Source organism: Chinchilla lanigera, unplaced genomic scaffold (genome assembly GCF_000276665.1).
Source record: "Chinchilla lanigera isolate Chin_1 unplaced genomic scaffold, ChiLan1.0 scaffold00073, whole genome shotgun sequence".
NCBI lineage: Eukaryota > Metazoa > Chordata > Mammalia > Rodentia > Chinchillidae > Chinchilla > Chinchilla lanigera.
Window position 1 is genome coordinate 3,622,326 of NW_004955474.1, and position 17,657 is coordinate 3,639,982.

At 37.3% G+C, this 17,657-nt stretch overlaps 1 protein-coding gene across 3 annotated transcripts in view; it reads left to right on the plus strand.

Moving 5' to 3' along the window:
- Window positions 1-17,657, plus strand: part of Mapk10 (mitogen-activated protein kinase 10) — a 320,750-nt gene that overhangs the window by 170,670 nt on the left and 132,423 nt on the right. For all 3 annotated transcript variants that reach the window (XM_013502786.1, XM_013502787.1, XM_005401362.2), the window contains one exon: window positions 5,877-5,948. In XM_013502786.1, coding sequence (XP_013358240.1) covers window positions 5,883-5,948 — 66 coding nt within the window. In that variant the 5' untranslated portion in view covers window positions 5,877-5,882. The remainder of the gene's footprint in view (window positions 1-5,876; window positions 5,949-17,657) is intronic.

Here is a 17,657-nt window from a genome sequence, read left to right on the forward strand (position 1 = left end):
GAAGAGCAATTGTCTTGGTTGCTTTTATTTTGTTGCTGAGACAAAATATCCAATGCCCAAAATTAAGGAAGGAAAAGTTTATCTAGTTTACAGTTTGTGGAGGCTTCAGTCTATAATCAGCTGGCTCCAGGGCAGGATGACAGGGAACAGGGGCAACACTTTAAGGCCTCACAAGACAGCAAAAGCAGCAAGAGCAAAAAGGAGGGAAGCAATCCTCTTTTCCCTCCTTATATATCAGGGGACTGCCCGTGCCCACACCATCTCCATGCCTTCTTCTTCCACAAGCTCAGGATATTCACAGAGTAAGGACCCTGGGCCCCTGCTGAGTCACTTAGTTGAACGTTTAAACTTCTCAAATCGACACAATGAACAACATCCTAGATCAGCAACAGCATGTCCTTTTCACCCCAGTATGTAGAACTGCTGAGTTATTTAGTTAAGCTTCTACACTCCTCAAGTTGACACAATGTAGGAACCTTGACAGTAATGAAACCTATTCTTTGCTCCAGAGGAAGCAACCACCTCTATTTTTTAAGGAGATCTGCTGTATCATCATTCACCTTTGAGAAGAGACTGAAACGGGGCAGCTAGAACTTCTATTTGTAAGACATGCAGAAATGCTCATGCTGATAGAAACTAATCTTCCTGTAGGGGCCTATTTTTATCCTTCCACATTAAGGACCAAATGTCTCAGTAATGCAGCTTCTTTTCCTACATGTCTGCAGTGCAGATCTTACCACAAACAAGTTTCCAGTTATGAGTGCTTCTGTTTCTGGACTCTCTATTCTATTATTATTTTAGTTTATCTCTGTGACAGTTCCATACATTTATAAGTACTACAGCTTTATAATAAGTCTTGTTCTCTATGACAGTAATTCTCTCTCCCAAACATTGTTCTTTTCTCAAAAACATATTTTTGTCCTTTCATTCTTTCTTAAATTGGAACATGCATGTGAACTTCTAATGCAAAACATTTTCTCCTCTAGTAAAGTTTATGCAGGTATTTTTCCAGGGTTGCTTCCCACCACAGTAGTTCAAAGCTCTGTTTCTTGTCCTCTGCATGCGTTCCTTTAAAAACTAAAATTTTAGTCATCAGATGTCATTGACAGATGGCTTGGGACAAACAGCAGCTTCAGCTCATTTACTTCTCTACATGCCTCCTTTCCCATACTTTTCAGCTTCTCAGGACTTTTCTTGGCTTTGTTGTTTTGCAACATAGCGATGCATTTAGAACATGCTTTGCATATAGAAATGCATTTAGGACATGTTTTGCATATAACAATGCTTTTAGGACATGCTTTGCATATTTCAACCAACATTTTAGGAATTTTTATTGGGAATGGCTTTAAGATATCCAAACCATATTATCAGAAACTGAAGTCTTCCATTCACATTTGTGTCTTCCACCTGGTATATATTCAACAAAATATTTTTGAGCTGAATAAGATTTTGGGTAGTTTTCTTTGATGCTGCAACACTCTTCCTAAATAACCCAGTACCCAATCAGCCATTAACCTTCATTCGTAACATGACTTATCGTCTTCTTGGAACTTTGCAAAATTTTAAAACACTTCAAACACACAAAAATAGTACAAGTGAAATCTTTGTACTTACAAGATTAATCAAATGTTGATATATAGCCCATTTTTCTTAATTGTATGGCTATATCTACTTAGAGGGTATACTTACCTTGACTTTGGTAGAATTATATTATACATTTTATTTTATTAGTAGTATTTTGTCTATATACTAAATATCCATTTACAAGTATGTCCTCTACAGCACATTTTTGACAGCTTCTGAAAGTTTTTATTAGTCCATGCTTGCATTACACCATGGTTACGTTTGTTCTGGGAGTTGGGTACATAAGAGATCTCAGTTCTTATCTCATTCCCTTTATCTTCACTCCCTTCTACCTCCCTTATCTCTTGATCCTCTTCCTATTTGAAAAATAACTCTTTATTTCCTATTATCTACCTTTTATTTTGTTCTTCCTTTATAATTCTGGTCTCTCACATAAGAGAAACCATATGATGTTTAAGCTTGTGTGTCTGATTTATTTCCCTTAATACTACGGTCTCAAGGTGCATGTGTTTTCCTACAAATACCTCAGGTTTATCTTTCTTTATGGCAGAATAGTACTCCACTATGGATAGATATCACATTTTCTTTATTCATTCACCCTTTGATGGAGATAATGGCTTTTCTGAGGTTTAGCTGTTGTTCTGATTGATATGTTGTGTCAACTTGAGAAGTCTAAAAGTTTGACTAAATAACTCAGCAGTTCTACATCCTGGGGTGAAAAAGACATGCCTTTACCACTCTAGCATGTTGTTCATTGTGGACTACAAAGATGGAGCTGAAGAGATCTCCTTTGCTGAGAAGAAAGAGGAGAATGAAAGAGATGGCCTAAAGGCATCGCAAAAAGTAGCAAGTCTCCATGCTTTACAGCCTCAAAACTGCAAAAATAAAAGACTTTGCTTTGAGGAGAAAGCTGCAGAGTCTCATACTCCAGAATGGCAGCAGCATAAAAAGTTTGTTCCTCAGAATTGGATTCAGAGTGCCCATTGATCCAGGTACTCAACCCTTACAGCCAAAAGAGGAAAACCTGGCTACTGTTCCACTGGCAGCAGACCTTGGCATTATCTATGTGGTGCTGATTTTAGGTGCACACAGAATGCAAGAGTTCTGATGTTAAAAAGCTTCCACCTCAGCTTTAAAAGTCCTGAGAGGCCAGGCAGCGTACCCTTGAGAGGGCAATGTGTGAAGCTTTGAGTAAAAAACCTAAAGTGCAGTGGAGAACCTAAAAGTTTTTAAAAAGCCAGAGAGCTGGGCATGGTGGCACATGCCTGTAATCCCAGCACTCGGAAGGCTGAGGCAGGAGGATCATTGTGAGATCAAGACCAGCCTGGGATACAAAATGAGCTCAAGTTCAGCCTGAACTGCATAGCGAGACACTGTCTCCAAAAAAAAAAAAAATCCAGAAATGTGGATCATCTCAGAAAAGCTGCAAAGACTGAGTAGAGTGGGCTGAAGAGAGAAACCATGAGAGGTATAAACACCAGAAGTGCCTGTCTTGGTTACTTTTCTTTCACTGACGAGACAAAGTACCTGACACCCAGAATTAAGGACAGAAAGGTTTATTTAGCTCACAGTCTGTGGAGGTTTCAGTCCATACTTGGCTGGCTCCAAGGCAGAGTGGCACATGGCAGAGGGTAACAATTCATGGCAGCAGAAGATAGCAAAAACAGCAAGAGCAGAAAGGGAGAAGTAGTGACAAGCAGCCTCTCTCTCTCCCTTACATATGAAAACTATCTGCCCCAACTATCTCCCTTACATATGAAAACTATCATACCTATAATCCCAGCATGGACTATGGATCAATAAAAAATCTAGAATAGAAGCCTGCCCCGTGACTGCATGAGGAATTGGGGGTACATGCAGACACAAACCATAACAGTGCCATAGGACTGGAGTCATGCAAGCCCTTTAGAACTCAGAAGGTGTCACCTATTGTTTCAGATGCTGCACATGGGAATATAGGAATTAATGTTTTCTCTACTGGATTTTGGATTTGCTTTGGTCCCATTCCTTTGTATTCCGCTGTTTGTAACTTTTAGAATAAAGATTTTTATTTTGTGCCATTAAATGTTGAAAGTGTCTAACTTTTTATTTGTTCAGGGGCTTGTAACTAAAGAGTTTGCCTTACAACTCCGAGGAGACTTGGGACTTGGATTTTTCCACAGTGCTAAAACTGTTAGGACTTTGCAAACTCTTGCAGATGGACTAAATGCCTTTTGCATAAAGGGATGTGCATGAGTCTTTGAGGGGGGGTGAAATGATATGGTTCAAATGCAATATAATGTTGATAGATTTTAACACTGGTTCTGAAGGATTCTAAACCTGTGTCATAATGTTCAAGTTGTAAAATGGTGAAAATAATGTCTTTTTATCTAAAAAAGGGCTTAAAGAAATGTCTGTGGTTGCTAAGTTGACAAGGGGTGAATTGTTATGGCTGATACATTGTGTCAACTTGAGCAGTCTAAAAGTTTAACTAAATAACTCAGCGGTTCTACATCCTGAGGCATAAAGGACATGCCCTCACTGTTCTAGGATGTTGTTCATTGTGTCAAATTGAGACGTTTTAAAGTTCAACTGAGTGATTCAGCAGAACAGGGTCCTTACTTTGTAAATATCCTGAGCTTGTTGAAGAGGAGGGCATGGAGGTGGTGTGGGCGTGGCAGAGCCCCTATACAATACAAGGGAGAAAAAGAGGATTGCTCCCCTCCACCCTTGTGCTCTTGCTGCTTTTGCTGTCTTCTGCTGCCTTGGACTATTGCCCCTATGCCATGCCAACCTGCCTTGAGGCCAGCTGATTACAAACTAAAACTTCCACAAACTGTAAGCTAAATAAACCTTTGCTGCCTTAATTTAGGGTGTTGGATATTTTGCCTCAACAATGAGAGAAAAATAACCAACACAGCTATTATGAATTATGCTGTGATAAACATGGGTATGCATGTATCACTGAAATATGATATCTTAACTCTTTCAGGAAAATACATACAAGGAGAATCACTGAGTCAAATGTAATTTTTAGTTTCAGTTTTTTAAGGGATCTCCATACTAATTTCCATACTGGCTGTACTAGTATACATTCCCACCCATCAATAGTGTACAAGGATTCTCTTTTGCCCTGCATCTTTACGAGCTTTTTTTTTAGCATTTATTATTGTTTGATTTCTTGATGAAAGTTATTCTTTCTGGAATCTCAGTGTTGTTTTAATTTGCCTTTCTCTAAAGGCCAGCAATGATGAATAGTTTTTCATGTTTTTATTGACCCCTTGTACTTCTGAGAAGTATCTATTCATTTCAGTCACCCATGTTTTCATTCGGTCTTTTATTTTGGGGACCTCATTTTTTGAGTTACTTATATATTCTAGATGTTAGTCCTCTGTGCACGGAATAGCTGGCAAAATTTTTTTTCTTATTCTGTAGGTTGCCTCTGCACTGTGTGGGTGGTTTCCTTTGCTGTGCAGAAGCTTTTTAGTTTGATATGATGCCATTAGTCGATTCTTGGTGCTATCTCTTGTGCCATTAGAGTTCTTTGAGAAAGTCTTTACCTGCACCTATTTCTTCAGTAGTTTTACCTATTTTATCTTCTGGCAGATTAAGTGTTTCTGTTTTTAATATTCAGTTCTTTGATCCATTTTGATTTTAATTTAGTACAGGGTGAGTTATATGGGTCTGAACTAAGTGTTCTGCATGTGGATAGCCAATTTTCCTAGCACCGTTTATTAAATTGGAGGTTATCTTCCCTCCAGGGTATTTTTTGTCTCGTTTGCTAAAGAACAAATAGCTGAGTGTGCCTATGGTTATTTCTGTTTCCTCTGTTGTGTTCCATTGATCCATACATCTGTTTTTGTGTGCATATCCTGCTGTTTTAAAATTTAGAGCCATAGAAATGAAAGTACAATATATTAGGATGAACATTTTTAACTTATTACTCATATTTAATTTCTTATAACTAATCTTTATGATTATAATATTATAGATCATTATGGAAGATAACATTTTACCATATTTTTATTATTCAATACTTATAGTTCATGAAAAGTACTTTATACTGGTTTGGATAAGAATTATGGTGAATATATATTGTGCACAATACCTTGTGTACAATTTAAATCATGTTAACATGGCTAATATTTTTTTCTCTTTTTTTTTTGTTTTTTTCCGGTACTGGGAATCGAACTCACGACCTTGCGCTTGCCAGGCAGGCGCTGTGCCACTGAGCTAAATCCCCAGCCCCAACATGGCTAATGTTAAAAATGGAAAATAATGATTTGTAAATTCTTGTCCCCTTTTTGCTGCAGGTATTTATGAGCCTCCATTTCTTGTACTACTGCAGTGAACCAACCTTGGATGTGAAAATTGCCTTTTGCCAGGTGTGTGTTCCTTGCAGGTAAAACAAGGTACAGTATATTCCTTGTATTTCCACTTTGCCCTTCCATCCTGTACATGTTAACACCATTACTGTTTTATATCACGTTAAAAGCAGCTTAGGAGGTACAAGTGGAGTCCTAGGTATCTTTTCTCTTTTTCAGTGCGCTTAAGTTAAAATAGGAATGAGGGGAGTTCTTTTGAGCAATGATAAATGTAATATGTAATCACTGTGCAAAGTGATTTCTTATCGATTTCATTGATGTTAGATAGTAGAATATTTGTTTCCAATTCCTTGAAATAAGGCTTTCATGATAAAAATAGCTTATGCCTGTGTTATTCTACATCTTACAAACTCATGAGCCCAAATCCAGTATTTTTTGCACCTACCTATGTAGGGAACTCATTGATCTCTCAGTGTACCCCAGGGAGGAATGGTGGTGGGTATGTGGAAAAAATAGACAAGAGAGAAGAGCTGAGTCAGATGGAGGTGACCTCTACCTGACGGGTAAGAGGACCTACACAGCAACAGTAGGAGCATTTATTTATACTCTTGCAAAGTTAGTATCAAGAGAGGCAAGGTTGCCTAGCAACTAATGACTGAATTGTCCAGGCAGGATGCTTTTCTCAAGACTGAGGTAGCTTGACTGCTTGAGGCACTCTGGCTCTGTCCTGCCCTCACACCTATGACCAATTTCCAGCTTCAGTCACTCCCAACTTACCTGTAACGCTCAGTTTTCTTTCTGATGTCTAGTTGTAAGCAGCATTTAATTAAAAAGGGAAACAACCATAATCACCAATACAGTAAAGGTGCATTTAACTACGAGCAACTGTAAGAAGACACCAACAGTGGTTGGTATTTTGCATGGACTAGATCAGTCTGGACTTCTGTATTTATTCTAACTCTGTTTTTAAGAAAGAGGCTACCTGGGGTGTCAATCACCTCTTTGGGTATGTTGACAGTAGTCCTAGCTTACACTTGCTGTCATGGTACAGTTGACAGGGCTCCCCTTTCATTTCAAGAATTGTTCTGGTTCACACAATAAATTACATGCAAACCTCATTCATACTCTATACAAGAACTTTAGTCTTTTTGCAGTGATTGTGTTTGTAGCTTCTTACTGAGTGGTGTTGTAAACAGAAAATGACATGCAAAGAAGGTTTAATGGGAAGCGGAGAATGACATGAAACAAGGTTTAATTTTAAAAGGCAGCTCTGTTGCTTCTATTATTTTAGTACAAGCTTTCCTGGCTCTAGAAGTGACATGGGATTATCCTAGAAAGCATAGAAGTGGATAAAGGTAAACACAACCCTGTTTTTGGGTCCACTTTTTTTTTCTGGTACCCACTCTCTTTCAGCATAGTCAGGCTTTATAGGGAACAGTCTGAGGTGTCACTTGCTTTGCATAAGACCTACTGATTTACCCACCTCCTTTTCCTGGAAATACTACAGTGCCTGGAGGCTCAGGCCTGTAAACAACTTCTCTTCTCTAATCTCAGCTCTGCTTCTTGATAACCATGGGGGGAATTTCAGTACTGCCTCTCAGCTGCCATTTACTAGGGAATGTGGGTGAGTTAATCTGCGAGCTGTGCTTCTTTCTCTTCATTTGTAAAAGGGTAAAATAATAACTTTCTGCTTACTGGGGTTGTTAGGAGAACTCAATAAGCTTATACTTGCAAATCACTGACAACGGTGCTGGAAAATGTGTTTGTTACACAGATAATTAAATTTTAAAGGAATTTACATTCACACTCTTGGTGCTTTCCTTGAGTCCTAGAGAGTTAAACATTACTTGTCTTTTAAATAGTCATACAGTTTTATCTTCAACCAAAACCACTCCTTGCAACTAGACTCCTGCCTCACTGCCTGGTTCTGCTAGGTGTCAGATTGGCAGGTCAAACTGTACACATTCGAACTAACCCCTAATCCTTATTTCAAAATTGACTCCTTGTTGTTGTCTTCAATTCAGCAAATGCTAACTCCATCCTTCTAGTTACCATAAAAATACTTGCAAATGTCTTGTGCGTGTCTCCTTGACCTGCCGCATGCTACACACCTGTTGACACTACCTCCAGAAGGTATTCAGTCACACCATGCCTTACCATTCTCTCAGCTACCACCCTGATCAAAGCTACCTTTGTCTCTTGCATGGATTATTGCAGAACTTCTCCCTTTGCCCACCCCTCAATGATTAATTCTCAACTCATCAGAAAGAGCACATTACTCCTTGTCTAGAAACAAAAAAAACAGGAAAACCTGCGAGTGTCTTCCCGTCTCACTTGGGAAATCCTTGTAAAAATAAGTCTTCTACTCAGTTCCAGAAAATTCTTCTGCTGAACTTCTCTTTCCCTGATGTCCAATTTGTCCTCCATCCCCATCCTTCATCATATTCAGGGCTTTGCTCAAATATCATTTTTGAATTGACTCTTTTCTACTTGAAATTGTTCCTTCTTACCCCACACTGTCTGTCCAACTTCCCTTCCTCTTCCACTTTTCCCTTACCACATTGTCAGTTGCTGACATACTGTAGGTGTTGCTAGTATAGGATGCTGTTTTCCTGTCTCCGGGAGAAAGTGTCTGGCACTTGGGTAAGAAATGCTTTCTGTGTCTTGCTGGAGCCAGCAGCCTACAGGCTTGTAAGATAGAGTACATCTCTCCTCATCTCCAGTTTAGTGATTTCAGGTTGGTAGCTGGAAATCTATCATAATTAGAGTTTTCACATCCTGGGAATCAGCAAATACAAATAAGTCACTTTCTCCCTTCTCTTGTCCCTAGTTGGCTGTGAGCATTTACAATGCACCACATCGTTGGAATTTAACTCTTTTTTGACACTGGGCTACAACACTCCTAGTAGTGCTGAGGCTCTCACCAAATGCATGCCTATGGAGAGGAAGAATGACATGCTTTGTTTTGTTTATGGAAACAGTAGCCACTGTGGGAAAAGGACAGCTCTGAATATCTGGCTTCAAGGTCTAGATCCCACCCCTGAGCCATTTCCCCAGCTGCCATGATCCTGGGCAGTAAGACTTAGAAACCAACCAACTAACTGCCAAGGAAATTCATGCTTTATATATTTCCTAAGCCTCAATAGGTATCAATAGAAACACCTTAAATATTCTGCCATTTAAAAGAAATTTCAAAATAGCTTTGTGTGGGTGGAAGTTATTTTTCAAACCAATCTCTAGCACTTGGGGACAGATGTAGATGTCTATTCCTAGTGAGAGTCCTTTTGCGCAAAGGGGTAAAGAAGTGAAGTGTGAACTTTCTTAATGACTGGATTTTCTTGCTCACTGTGCAATTTCGATAGTTAGAAAATATACAAATACATTTTAATAACATTTTTAAAAGTCTCTAAGTATAATAGCGAGCAGGGTGTTCCCAGTTGTTACTCAGAGCTTCTTATTTATTTCCTGTGCATAATTTTTATTTTTATAATAGCAACTATTTTTATTTTCCCTATGACTGTGTGCCTCATTTATTTCTTAGGAGCTGGATGAAAATATTGCGCTTATTTTTAAAGGTAGATTTATCAGGGTTTATTTCCAAATTTTTGGATATACTTTAGTTTTCAAGCTGATCACCAGCAGGGATAAGTTGCTTCTTAATTTCCACTCCACAGACAGTATTTACAGATATTAATTTATTAGCAATTAATTAGTGATCAAATGTGTCCAGAGGTCTACCTACCTTCCCGCCCAGCTCTTCCCTCCCCTCCTCTGCTCTCCCTCCCTTTCCCCTTTCTTTCTTTCCCCCTTCCTTTCCTCCCTCCTTCCTTCCATCCTTCCTTCCATCCTTCCTTCCTTCCTTCCTTCCTTCCTTCCTTCCTTCCTTCCTTCCTTCCTTCCTTTACTGCTTCTTTCTTTCTTGTGGTACTAGGGTTGTACCCCAGAACTTTGGCCCATTTTCAGATATTTTTATTTTGAAACAGGGTCTTGCTAAGTTGCTAAATTGCCCAAGTTAAACCCAAACTGATAACCCTTTTGTTTCAGCCTCCCAGAACACTGAAATTACAAGCATGCACCACAGCGTCAGGCTGGGAAGCCAGGTCTCTTCACCCTTCTGTGGCTTTCTTCATTATCTCATATTCCATTTTCCCACCTTTGCCCCTTTGAAAACACCACAGAAAAGATAAAAAATAAAATTACCTGCATCGTATGCATCAACAGAGAATGTCAACATTATTGATATTAGACTTAACTTTAACTCTTAATCAAATTATTTAAAGAACATGTCCTTACTGACCTTTTAAGCTACTCTTACTAATTTTGTTGTTGTTTTAAAAAACACAACCAAACATATTGCTAGCAGGATGCTTACTGCTATATCCTAGGAAGAAATGTTTCTTTGTAATAGAAAGTTAATCTCTCATTTGCACTGGTCTGACCCCTTCACAAAAGTATAGACTACAGAGAATTTAGAGTGCACAATTTCTTTATTCTCCTGAAAAATAGGTAAGCTGACTTCACCTCTATTCCACATTGAACAAACATATAAAGCAGTTACATTTCACTCTATGAATAAAAAGATCTGCAAAACATGTTATTTTGGGGACTTTGGTGTACTGAACAGATGAATCAGGGTTTTAACCAGGGAGTATATTTACAGAGAGTGTTGGAAACCTCATCCACATCCCCTGGTGTCTGCAGTGCTGATCACATCCTGTGTGTGTTACGTGAGGTTTTCAGATTTCTCTTTGTCTTTGTGCTACCTGGGCAAGACCAAGACATCTCATCCTTGACTCTGGGGCCCAGAAATTTATCTTAACCTTGTATATACTTAATACCTACTTTTTGAATGAATGAACAAAAGTAAAAACAGCTTCTTAAGTAGAAATGTGTTTGCTTGCTTTTCAAATCAGATCAATTTTTCAGCATCTTCACAGCTTACAAGTGCTTATTGATACATTTAGTTATGCTCTGGTTATTTTACTAGTCACAATCATGGAAGCCTAAGATTAATCTAACAGTTATTAACATACTGTCCTTTCTAAATGTTTTCCCAATCCTTTAGTTGTAAATAATTATAAATGATTTCCTGATTTTGAGAAAACCTGAGACATAGAGGTTTCAAATTAATTAATCAAGGGGGCTGGGGATTTTGCTCAGAGGCAAAGCGCCTGCCTGGCAAGCTCAAGGTCGTGAGTTTGGTTCTTGGTACCGGAGAAAAACCAAAAAAGAAAAATTAATTAATCAACAGACCAAGCATTGAAATAAAGCTAGAAATAAAGAGCACTAAACTAAGTGGCACTGTCCTTCTGGCTGTGACATACTCTATGGCCCCTTATGTTGCCAAGGAGAAACTGTGCATTGGCTGACTGATTACTGATTTCACTATTACAGTAATTTACTCACATATACGTTATATATTATAGATCTGTTAATTAGTGTGATTTAATCATTCTATGTTGTATATGTACAGCATTATTCTGTACCCCAGAAATATACATAGTACAATTTTAATTTGTCAATGCCCAATGCAAAATAGAATAAAAGAAAAAATTATTAAGGCTTTACTTCATTTAATCTTCATAATATCATGTATTATCAGAAAGCAAACTTCACTGTATTTTATTGAGGAGTCAGAGGTTTTCACCATTATGAATTCCACTATAATTCTTTTACTTTTAAAAAATATATAATAATTATACACAGTTATGGGCTATAATGTGACATTTTGACACATGTATACATCATGTAAAGATCATACGTGTATGTATATATATGTATATGTGTGTGTGTATATATATATATAGCCATGGAAGGGCTTTTATTTTAAGTCATATGCTTAGGTTACTAGTATCTAGGGCTTTGAAAATATTTCTAAACCTGATTCCAAAATAATATGGGTTTTTAAGAAGTTATTTTGCTGTTAAGACATTTTGAATTAAAAGTAACTTGATTTGCTCAAGTTATTTCATTTGATGAGGCTATGATGTTTCTAGTTCAAAGACTTTGAAAATATTTGATTAAAATTGTTATGCTTCATTGGATACCTGCTCTGGGTGAAATAAAGACTTTTATATCAACAGAGGGAATAGAGCATCAAAGGGAAAGATGTTTTGGTGGACAAGGGCCACGAAACACTGTAATCTAACAGGAAAATGTATATTAGTTTTAATGGTCTGCAAAATAAATGGCATGGTGCATATACCTCAGATTTTTGGAGGGATTGCCTGCCACCTTCCAGAAACTTACCTTAGACTTTGGAGTTGGGAAACACATAGATAGCATAAGGGTTTCAATAGGTCGACAATAGATGTGTTTAAAGGCATTAGTATTTTGTAAATGAATGGCTATAATTTTGAGACAGAAACCTATAATTCCATATCCATGTTTATTTTCTCTTCCTGTAGCATGGAAAGAGACATTTTTACTTTGGCATTCCTTTTTAAAGGATTCCTGCTCCTGTGCATTTATGAAACTCAGACTTGACTTTCTTCTTTATCTTCTCAGATGCATAGCATTGAATTCTTCATTAATTTTATAAAATCAGAATATTTATACTTCCATTTGCATGACTTTCTAAGATAGCTAAATTAAAAAGGCATTGAACACTATCAGAAAACAAGACATATCTGATATGATGGAATAAATCATTGTGATTTCTGTGCTATCATGTTTACTACCTAGTTTTATAAATGAATTTTTTGTGTTTCTTGATGATAATTTTTTCCTCTGTGCCAACATGAAGAATGGCTGTAGCAAATTTTAAAAGAAAAACTGTGTAGTGTTATGTTTCTGTTTTATACCTTGGAAAGTTTTTCCAAAGATTTAATAAGTAGCTCCTTCAGTTACTGAATAAATTTAGTCATGCTGCTCAAGATTAACAGATAAATGTGGTCTTTTTTTTAATTTTAAAAATAAAAGGAGGAAAACATAGAGAGACAACCTTTTACAAAAGAGCAAAAGAACAGTCCAGACAATACAGAGTTATAAACAAAGTGGTAGGAAATTAACAATGCTTCTTGTATTACATATTGATATCTTCAAAGTGTTTTCTCATGAAAACAGATAGAGACATGCAATATTGATCAATCAGGGACTCATTGACAGTTTCTTTCAGCAAAGAAGTAGAAGACAGTAGAACAGCTATGTTAACTACCCTGCATATATATACATACAAAATTTCTCCTTCTTCCCCTTCCCACATCCCAGTTGCCCTTTACCCTTGAGTGCTTTCCTATCATTTCACAATGTCTGTCATACCTCCTAGTTTAAATTAGCTCTTTCAGGTTTTACACTAATGAAATAATGCGGTGCTTGCACATGTATGTCTGATTTATTTCACTTATGAGTATGGTCTCTAGTTGTGATCATTTACCTATAAAAGCCTCGAGTTTATTTTTCTTTATAGCTGTGTAACATTCCATTATATAAAAGTACCACAATTTTCTTGTCCAATCCTCGGTGGATGGACATTTGGGTTGCTTCCACAATTTAGCAATTACAAATTGTGCTGCTATGAATATAGGTGCACATATATCACCGTGATATGATGTTTTTAGATCTTCTGGGAAGATATCCAGCAGGGGGATAGCTGGGTTGAATGGGACCTCTAGACCTAGTTTTCTGAGGAATCTCCAAATGAATTTCCACAGTGGTTTCACCAGTGTGTATTCCCACCAGCAGTGGAGAAGGGTTCCTATTTCCTCACAACCTCGCCAGCATTTGTTATTGGTTGATTTCTTAATGTTAGCCATTCTTACTGGGGTAAGGTGGAATCTCAGTGTTGTTTTAATTTGCATTTGTCAAATGACTAATGATGTTGAACATTTTCTCATATATTTATTTGCCATTTGTATCTCCTTGTCTGAGAAGTGTGTATTCATCTCAGCTGCCCATTTTTGGATTGGGTCTTTGAATTTGGAGGGGCTGAAATTTTTTAATTCTTTATATGTTCTGGATAGAAGCCCTTTGTCTGAGGGACAATCAGCTAAAATTTTTTCCAAGTTTGTGGGTTTTCTTTTTACTCTGCTGGTGATTTCTTTGGATGTGCAGAAACTTTTCAGTAAGATGAGATCCCAGTTGTTGATTCTTTCAAGTGTTTCACGTGCAGTTTGGTTTTTGTTCATGAACTCTCTGCCTACCCCTATGTCTTCAAGGTTTTTACCTACTTTCTCTTCCAATGGATTTAGTGTTTCAGTTTTAATATTGAGATCTGTGAACCATTTTGACTTGAGTTTGGTGCATGGTGATAGGTTTGGGTGTGTTTTCAGTCTTTGGCAGGTAGCCAGCTAATTTTTCCAGCGCCATTTACTAAAGAAGCTATCGTTCTTCCAGTGAGTTTGTTTGGCCCCTTTATCAAAGATTAGGTGGCTGAGTGTGTTTTTGGTTGTGGCTGTTTCTTCCAGTCTGTTCATTGATCCTCAGGTCCCAGGTTGATTTTATGAGAGTAGCTTTATAGTATAATTTCAGGTCAGGGATTGTGATTCCACCTGAGTTGTCCTTGTTGCCCAGAATTGCTTTTGCTATTCTGGGTCTCTTCTGGTTCCAGATGAATTTAAGGCATGTTTTCTCAAGATCTGTGAGGTATGCTAATGGTAGTTGAAAGGGAATTGCATTGAATCTGTGCAGCAGTTTTGGGAGTATGGCCATTTTTACAATGTTGGTTCTTCCTATCCATGAGCAAGGAATATTTTTCCATTTACTGAAATCTTCTTAGATCTCTTTTTTCAGAGTATTGTAGTTTTCATTGAAGAGATCTTTTACTTCTTTTGTTAGATGGATTCATAAATATTTCAATTTCTTGGATGTTATTGCTAAAGGTATGATTTCCTTAATTTCTCTCTCAGTATGTTTGTTGTTTGTGTATAGGAATGGTATCAATTTCTGGGTGTTGACTTTGTATCCAGCTACATTGCTGAATTTGTTGATTAATTCAAGGAGTCTTCTTGTGGAGTTTTTGGGTCTTCCATGTAAAGTATCATGTCATCTGCAAATAGTGGTAGTTTTACTTCTTCCTTTCCTATCCTTATTCCTTTTATTTCTCTCTCCTGTCTAATTGCTCTGGCTAGTGGTTCCAGAACTATATTGAACAGGAGTGGTGACAGCGGACATCCTTGTCTTGTTCCCGATAAATGTGGTCTTAAAAGTTCATTTGTGTATCAATGAAGTTTTGGTATTTTAAGTGAGTTCCTAGTTTGCTTGAAATGCAAGAAGGTCAGACTGACTTCTTGTTCAATGGGGTTAACCTAAAATAAATGTAGTTTGATCTCCCATGATAATTAAAGTTGAAGTATTCTTCAGATTAAATGAAGTTACAACCTACATCTGTCTAAAGCACTGTGCTGTAGAATATCTTAGCGCGCTCTGTGGTTTTCAGTGCATGACTCATCTGTGATCATGTTCTGCAGGAGAAATATTAACTTCGGATTCCATTTCAGTTTACTGTGTATGCTTAAGTAATCAATTAATTATTTAAATACCCTATTTAAATTCTACTTCCAAAAGAGGCCATGGAAATGTATATTAGGTAATTTTTTTTTCTTTTCTGTACAAAGCTTGTTTAACATTGGCAAGCACGAGGAGCAGATGATGCATTGTGCAGTAAGTTAACAGTATTCACTTTGGTTCTGAGTTCTAAAACCGGTTTCAATCTGGAAATTGTCACTTACCCTTTTTTTGTTTATCTTCTCTAAAACTGAATGTTTATTCAGTTTTATGTTCCTAACATACTCCGAGCAATTTTAAAGTAGCTGTAAAAGAATGGTTTGCTTTGTAGTGCTGGGCATTAAACTCCAGGACTTAGACATGTTAGGCACGTGCTCTATCACAGTGCTACATCCTCCGCTCAGTACATATTTGAAGAGATAAAAACCAAGATCTTTTAGCAGGTAGAATGATTAAACTTAGGCACCAGTTGGAGCTTCTAATGGTGCAGATGAAGAAGTGACTGTAGTAAATTAGCCTTGATAGGGTTTTAAGATGTTTTTATTGCTTATATGAAAACACAACTTTAGAATTCCAGATTCTTAAATATAGTATTTGATAAACTTTAATTTTTGCTTTTTAAAATACAAACGTTTTAGAAATACGTCCATAAATCCCAGATAATTCGCTTTAAACAAGTTGATTCTTAAATAACTTTACCCTGCTTTTACTCCCATGCTGAGAAAAAGTTTTAATTCACTGTTATTTATTAAAGAGGACATTTTCTGCTTTGATTAGGTAATATGAACTATTGTTTCTTAATTTGTATTTCATTTATCCTTACTATAGATAAGTTGGGAATGTGTAGATCAAAAGGTACAGAATTCAGTGTGAGTAGCTTAGGAAGCTGGGTCACTGTGATATCGACATTAACATTCCAAGTTTCAAGAGCTTTGTAATTTTAGTGCCTAAAACTATACTTGTTGCATTGTAAGACTAAAATGAAGATTTGTATAGTGAAAAACACACTGCAGTAATAGAAGATAGATGCTAATCTCAATGACTTATAAGAACAAAAATGTATTTCTTCCCAAATAAATTGCAGTTCAGGTTAGCAAGTTGGCATACACCTTGAACTGAAGCTCCTGCCAGGCCATGGACACCAGGTGTGGAAAGTATGGGCCAAGGAGGCACATCACTTTTAAATTGTCCCAGAATTGGTTGCCTTGGGCATTTCTGCAGGGAGCTTACGGGTCGGTGTTAATCACACTCCCCTGATCCAACTGCAAGGGAGGCTGGGAAGTGCAATGGAGCACATCCATATGCGTGGAACAGTGTCTATCATAGAAGAAAACACAGAAAAGATGTTTGGTTACCTGACCATTCCAAACCCTGTTAGTTATATGTAGATTTTATACCAGTACCACAACGCCTTATGCTCTGTGGCTTTAGACTTAGGACAATTTTTGTTAAAAATGTAAAACTGTTATTCACTATGTGTCCTCAAATATCACATAAGTTCTCAATCATAGTTAGAATGACCATAGTCATAAGACATGTGAGCGTTAGCTATCAGCTTGTACCAGGCTGCACACTTTCCATAGATCACATTATGTAATGGTTCACTAAAAAAATTAGGTTTTTACCATCATTTTGTACACAGGAAACCAAGGCTATGGTTATGAAAAACTTGCCCAGGGCCTCTCGTCAGGATTTTAAGCCAAACAGAGAGATAAAAAGCTCATCTTTCACCTTTCACTGAAGTTTCCTCTCTAGAATTATTCAATCATAGAATGAGAATACTAATTCTGATATGAAATTATTTTTTAGACCCCTGGCACAATGCCCAGGAGCTTGGTACTGTAGGAGAATTCAAGTAGTACTAGTTTTCTCCTTTAGTACATAAAGGACAGGCAGACAGCATTGAAGCCTGCTTTACCATTGATTAGTATGAAATGCTTTTTCAAGTAATTGAAAATAATGATTAAATGTAAGTCAAGTCTTAAAGTTTTGCTGCATTATTGATTTGTTATAAGCCATTGACTCCATCCACATAGTAGGAAGGACTGCTAAGGGTGCAGTCTTCCTTGGAATCACACATCAAGAATGCAAGAAGGGAAATCTATTTTTGACAGAAGAAAGTCTAATCCTAAATGTCACGAAGTGTTACTGTCTCAAATCTCTCCCTTTAAACTCAGATATAAGATAGATTGAGTGCATGCCTTTCTGCCACAACAAGCAGAATGGCCGGCATGGTTTCTGCTAAATGTATGTGACAATCTTGCAGTGGTGTCACGGAGCAACTCAATCTGTTGGTCGTGAATTTTGGAATAAATAGAATATGAT